The following is a 6,618-nucleotide window of genomic DNA, read 5'->3' on the forward strand; positions in this document are numbered from 1 at the left end:
CAGATCTCATGAGCAGGTGGTTCCAGTCTAACACTTAAATAAAGGCTGAAGCCATCACAAGCGCTCACTGCTCAACATCTTCCATAGATATCCTTCAAAGCACATGCTGTTGTATTTGCAGCACCTTCAAAGATCTGTTTCCTATAAAAGATGAGCAAGAGGTACAAAAGGCACCAGTGTAGGTGCCAGAGATGGAGTTTGTGCTGCTTGGCCGTTGTGTAACCTGCTCCGCTTGCCTTACCTGTGTTTAATGGACTGTTTTCATTCTGACTGGGTTTCTGGTAAACACAAATTTTGAATTCCAGCATGTTTCGGTTTCACGTGGAAACACGAATGCGATAAACAAGTTCAATCACTTAAAATCACATCTTAAAAAAAAATCTATACCCAATCTCAATTAGAAATATTTTAAACCTGGGAATAATTGTTGGCAGATTTTACCAAGTCTTTCAGTTCTAAAATATCCCTCCAACACAGCTGAAAATCCTCCAAATTTTTGCCGAGTTTTGTTTTTCAACCATCATAACTTTGTCCTCTGGGCGGAAGAGTTCATTATCAACACCCGTTCAAGAGCACTAGTAAAATAATTCCATTACCTTTAGTCTTTTCCCTGATGGGATAAACAAGATGAGTTCCTCACTCTCCCATTACAGCACAGGTTTTCCTTCCCTTCTGTCACTCTTGTAGCTCTTCTCTAATGTTTTAAAAATTCTTTCTACCTTGAAGACACTAGTGCTGACCTAATGACTGCAAGTCTGCTCTGATATTTATTTGAAGTGATGTACGAATGAAGAAATGTAGTTGGTTTTGGTACAGAATATTAAAATCGCAGCTCAGTTCAGAGCATTTAAAACACCAGTAGCTCCGCATACCTTAAATTGTGTTTTCTTTGCTTTCTAGTTGTATCTCCAGACTCCAACTTTCCTATTATATATCTATGGAGATGCAGATTATAGTCTCATGCAGATACCAAAATTAACCGCTCAGAGAGCAAGGGATACCGGGGTCTTCCAGTTTCTGTGCTTGGGATATGACTGCTTCAGTCATGATTTACAGTAAAATATTCATCGTGCTTTTATCCTCACCATTAGTATGTACCCGGCATATGCAGTATTTGAGAAAATAGTTTGATTTGAGCATGCTGGTGTGGAAGACTTGAAGTCTGTGCTAGGAATGTATGCCAGCTGGGCCGCCTAGAAATTTTATCTAGCGGTGACAGGAAAGTTATTATTCTTGGGGACTGAAAACTTTTATTATGGTGTGTACAGTGGTGTTCAGCTTTGGCATCTTGAGATTCTTCGGCTGCGTGTAGCTGTTTTCTAAGCCGTGGCTAGAGGATGCGATGGAGCAGGCACAGGGAATGACATTACGTTAGGGTGATGTGTCAGTTTGTTCTCATACCTGACAGCAGCAGAATCATCCTGCTTAACCATAGCAGCATATTTCGCTTGATAATGTGATGGGTTTGTGTTTTGAGATCACACTGTTGAATGCATCAGAATTCCTGAGGATGAACAAAATTACAGGATCGGTTGGTGTCAGCGTCAGTCCAACCTTGTAGTTGTGACAAGTGCCCTTGCTTCCCCTCATTTTTAATAAAGAGGTAATTAAAAAGAAATAGTATTTTCCAGGATTTAGTTTCACTTTTCATTAATTGTTGCTAGGCAATTGGTGTTAATTGCTATATATGCTCCCGTTGTATTACCAAAGGCCCTGGTACGTACCATGCATCCCTGTACTGGAGATTCTGCAGTAGTCTGAAGCATTTAAGTGACTATAATCTGATTACATGAAGTAATAAACATGAAGTTAAAAAAGGCTAAACTAGTTAGTATCAGTGCTTAAATTCACTGTGTTCATCTTAACTAAAGTGCTCTTTTGCTTGAAACGATCAGCAGATATTTTTTTTCCCCAACAGCAGTCAGTGCTATGACTTGAAGAGAGCGATGAAGCCCATTGAGATCTGGAAATCAACCTCTGATTTGACGACCTGATCACTTGTAGGAGTTTCAGATCATGGTCGCCAAGTCCAGCTGCTCAGTTTTTTGTAAGATTCTGCAGAAAACAGTAATTTAAGGGAGAAATGCACTCAGGAAAAGAAAAATTAGTCTCTGTTGTTGCCATGCAGTTCTCCTACGCTTCAGTTCCTGGTGTACGAAGGGTAACTGGCAAAGCGCAAGGGGTTAGATCTTTTGGAGAGCAAAGAAAGCCCGAACAAAGCTCCCTGTCTCCAGCCAGGTGAAATGTAATCCCTCTGCAGAGGCTCTGACCTGCAGCAAGCAGTAATTCTTTGCCTTGTTTCGTAGCGCATATCTGACTTGGAAGAAGAAAATGCTCTCCTGAAGCAGGAAAAAGAGGAGCTTAACAACAGGATCCTGTGTCAATCTGAAGGTAAGAAAAAATGTTTATAGCATTCGTAATACTTCCACTAAATGAGGAGCTTAACTGTTCTTCCCTGAAACTTGGTTTTCCCGTGGGCTTTTCCTACCTTGAAAAGTGCTCATCTTCCCACAACCCTCTCCTGGTGGTTTTTGTCGTTGTTTTATTGTGCAGGTAGTTCTGTTCATGCTGTCCTACTGGTAGAGGGTAAGACAGAAGCTGGTTTAACTGGTGAAATACAAAATCAAATACCTCAAAGGGCTTTTTAGTTCAGTTACGTTGCAGCATTTACTGTGGGTGATGTGGGAGGCAGCGAGGCTACTAGGAATGGAGGGTAAAAAATAACAGTGTCCCAAGGTTGATGAATAAAGGATCCAAGGAACAGCACAGTTAACAATATTGTTATCTGTGACAAAGGATTTCTCTGATGTGACAGGAGTCTGTGAGTGTTTTTTAAAGCAGATTTAGATGGTGAGACATACATAGAGGAGAGCAATCTGGGAAAAATCCCAAGCCGTGAAAGAAACACTCATGTGTATTGAGCTTTTTTATTTTTTTATCATCCTTTTCAGCATGGATTTTGTTGCAGGATTTACAAAGAGCATCATGCATCATTCTGTGGATGTATCTATCACTGCTCCATGGTACTCGTGAAGTACCTCTTGCTCTCAGCCCGATGCAAAATAAAGGAATGAAAATAACATATTAAAAAGAAACTTGCTGCAAATATTTCTTCATCTCTTATGGGATGCTTTTGGAGCATCGGAGCTTGGGGAAAGCAAGTTGGAGGGGTTTTGTTTGGCGTTCACCCATTTAAAAGGACATGTGGGCTGTATGGCTGGTTTCTGAAAAAGAGCAGGGACCAGATTTATTTCCAAAAGGGAGTTTTTAACATGCAGCGAGTACCAAAGGCGCTTCTTAAACACGAATCTGTTTCCATACTGCGCTGGTCTTTTCTTAAGTGGTTTTATGGCTGGCCCATGGGAGCTGGAGCTGGCACAGCTGAAGTAAGCATAATAGAGCTGATGGTTTCTAGGTGCTGAGGATTTTTCTTTAACTCAAACGGCAGAGGACTGTGCTCTCCGAACAGAAGAGCTTAAGCTGTTCCAAATGGTGAGGAGACAGATCTGGATTATAATAGTCTTTAAATATTAGAGGATGCTTATATCTATTTTGAAGGTTCTTGGCAGAGAGCATTTTGGTAATTAGTCATTGTTATTGCACATATTTACAAGAAGTTCATTTCAGAGATGAAGGTTGTAACTTTTTTTTCCTCATTTTAAAGATGAATTTGCACAAAACATGGTTGAGGAAAATATCCAGATGAAGAAAGAGCTGGAAGAAGAGAGATCTCGTTATCAGAACCTGGTAAAAGAGTATTCCAGGCTGGAGCAGAGATACGACAACTTGCGGGATGAAATGACTATTATAAAGGTAATGAAACTGAAATTATCCCTGTTCTGTTGTGTCCTGGACTTGATGTTGGTGGCTTAGCCCCAAAACACTGAATAAAACTGACATTATGGTGCAGTTTGTGCTTGATGTTTCTAAGACTGAACTTCTGCACTGAAGCAGAACCATATGTGTGCCTTGAAAAAGAAGCCTGATCTTTCACGCTCCTCTGTTAAGTACTTCGAGATCTCTGTGAATCTCAGCAAAAGCTGGTTCATGCTTCTTGTTTTGCGTTTTGTTTCAGTTATGTTCGTGTGTAGGTGTTGGGTTAAAAAAAAAAACAAAACAAAACAAAAAACCCCAAAAAACCACCAAAACAACAAAAAAACGAGCAACATGACTTCAGAATTTCCAAAGCCAAAGCTTTTGGATTCAGCTTTGCTAAAGTTTTAGAAGAACTGTTGAAAATTAAATAATAATTAGAGTGACGCTGGATTAGGTGGAAGGTTGAGTGTTTAAAGGGAGGGTGCTGTGAACAGCAAAACCTTGAGCTCAGATTTGCATGTTTACACTTCAGAGGCATCTGGTGTCATGAGAAGCCTTTAATTCATGTAGAACTTTTAAAGTGAGCTTCTGTATCTCTTCATATTTTATTTTAAACTCTTCCCCTGTGTTAATATGCATGTTATAGTAGGGCATAAGAACTAGAAAATGGAATTCACTGTAAGGTGACAGTCAAGCCTTTTGTAAAGCTAACCTTAATATATAGACACATATTTGCTCTAAGAAACAATGCTTCGTGAGGTCTTTCTTTGAACACTGAATGTATTATGTATCTGCATTGCTCCTTGGCAGCAAGCACCAGGGCACAGAAGAAACCCATCCAACCAGAGCAGTTTGGAGTCCGATTCCAATTATCCATCCATATCAACCTCTGAGATAGGAGACACCGAGGATGTAATACAACAAGTGGAGGTACAGTAAATCCAGCTGGCTTGGGGAGAGGAGGAGAGCTCTGCTCTGCAGGGATGATTGACCTGGGTCTTGGAGCACATAGGAATGCAAGTTGGACTACAAAATGTGAGGGATTAAATTGATTTCATGCTACAAGAAATACTTGTTAATTGTGTAAGAGGGATTGCAGGGTTGCGGTGCAGTTGCAAATGCTTGCTCATTTGTGGGGTCAGACTTAAATAGGGCTTTAAATGTAATTCAGTGTTGTCTTTTGGCCATACCAGCTTAAAGACCGATGAAAATTCATCAAAGCGGTCAGTGTTGTTACATGCTGTTATTCCTAGCACCGATGGCAATGGCTGTATAGCAATCCTTCTCCGCAAGGATACCAGAGTTCATTATCCCCTTGCTCCGAGCATTTTCATTCCAATGCATCTTCACGGATGCTTTGCTGACCAGGACAGCCCCTGTAATCGACAGTCTCGTAATGCAGAAAAGAGCAGCATAAATTATTCCTTGGCTATCAAGAATCACATGGAAAAGGGAAATACGATTTTTTTCTCACATTTGCTAGAATAGGCACATTTTAAACTCCACTTCCATGACTCGAGAGCATGCATGGATGGTGGATCTTCCTAGGATCTGTCACCCCACTGGCAGGACCGTATTTTGTGTCCCACGTACCATGTCTCCAGAAACCCTCACTTCCCTTTGCTGGCTGCTGTGTTATGTTGCTTTGGTATTTCTGAACTGCTCTGAGAGCATTTGCTGAAGTCAAAGTAATCGATATTGGCCATGCTGTAATATAAAATACTCCAGGTGAAGCCAGTTAAAAAAGAACTAATAAATACTTGGCTATAAGGGAGTCAATAGGGCATTTTTAATGTTCTTAGCTGTGACCCCAATCAGCCTACTTATCTATTGGGCTGTTAAACATTCAGTGGTTTATTAAAATGAGTCAACTGTTTATTGACATGGAAAATAGGTGCTTAAAGTGGGGATTTGGTCTTTGAAAGTCCATGGCTTTCTTGGGGTGCTCTTGTTACCAACTGTGGCTGAGGTCGGTGCTGATGTACAGTTAGGGCATATCTGGTACTGTGCATGGTTGTAAAACTTGACCGAGGTCTTATCTTTCTTTTTTTTCCACTCTCCTGTTCTTCTCCAGGAGGTTGGGATGGAGAAAGCTGCCATGGACATGACCCTCTTCCTAAAGCTACAGAAGCGAGTGAGGGAGCTTGAGCAGGAAAGGAAGAAGCTGCAAACCCAGCTGGAGAAAAAGGAGCAAGAGAGCAAGAAATCCCTTGTAAGAGATGTCTTTTCATTGATACTAATATTTCATGTTGGTAACTGGCTTTCCTTGGTTGCCTGAGGACACACAATGTAGGAATTGGGGTTTTAGAGTGACAAGTTCAAGTTAAGAGGCAGCAAATCCATCTGGGAAATGGAGAGAAACTTTTTTGGCAGCTGAGAACAATTGGACAGGAGAACTGATTTGGGTTTTTTTGATGTTTTGTTTTGGTTTTTTTATTAACTGGTTATAACAGATCTAGGACAGTATCTTAAGTATCTTGAAGCAATGAAATACTGAATCGATTTTACCGTGTTTTATTATGCCTGCACTGATCCCTTTTCATGCTCTTTTGAGAAATTTGAAATGCAGACTGAGTTTTGTTAACAAAGGTCAGAATAAGGAAGGGGAATGTGAAAGTAGGCAGGCTCTACAGAGGGATCTGGCCAGGCTGGATCGATGGGCTGAGACCAACCGTATGAGATTCAACAAGGCCAAGTGCCGGGTCCTGCACTTGGGTCACAACAACCCCATGCAACGCTACAGGCTTGGGGACCAGTGGGTGGAAAGCTGCCCGGTGGAAAAGGACCTGGGGGTGTTGGTCG

At 41.1% G+C, this 6,618-nt stretch overlaps 1 protein-coding gene across 1 annotated transcript in view; it reads left to right on the top strand.

Moving 5' to 3' along the window:
- Positions 1-6,618, top strand: part of MYO5B (myosin VB) — a gene marked incomplete at its 5' end in the record, with an annotated part of 59,881 nt that overhangs the window by 23,246 nt on the left and 30,017 nt on the right. Inside the window, 4 exons of the mRNA XM_009698577.1 lie at positions 2,307-2,391; positions 3,665-3,813; positions 4,627-4,746; positions 5,891-6,037. Of these exons, the coding sequence (XP_009696879.1) occupies positions 2,307-2,391; positions 3,665-3,813; positions 4,627-4,746; positions 5,891-6,037 (501 nt within the window). The remainder of the gene's footprint in view (positions 1-2,306; positions 2,392-3,664; positions 3,814-4,626; positions 4,747-5,890; positions 6,038-6,618) is intronic.

This window comes from Cariama cristata, unplaced genomic scaffold, assembly GCF_000690535.1.
Source record: "Cariama cristata isolate BGI_N322 unplaced genomic scaffold, ASM69053v1 scaffold8444, whole genome shotgun sequence".
Taxonomy (NCBI): domain Eukaryota; kingdom Metazoa; phylum Chordata; class Aves; order Cariamiformes; family Cariamidae; genus Cariama; species Cariama cristata.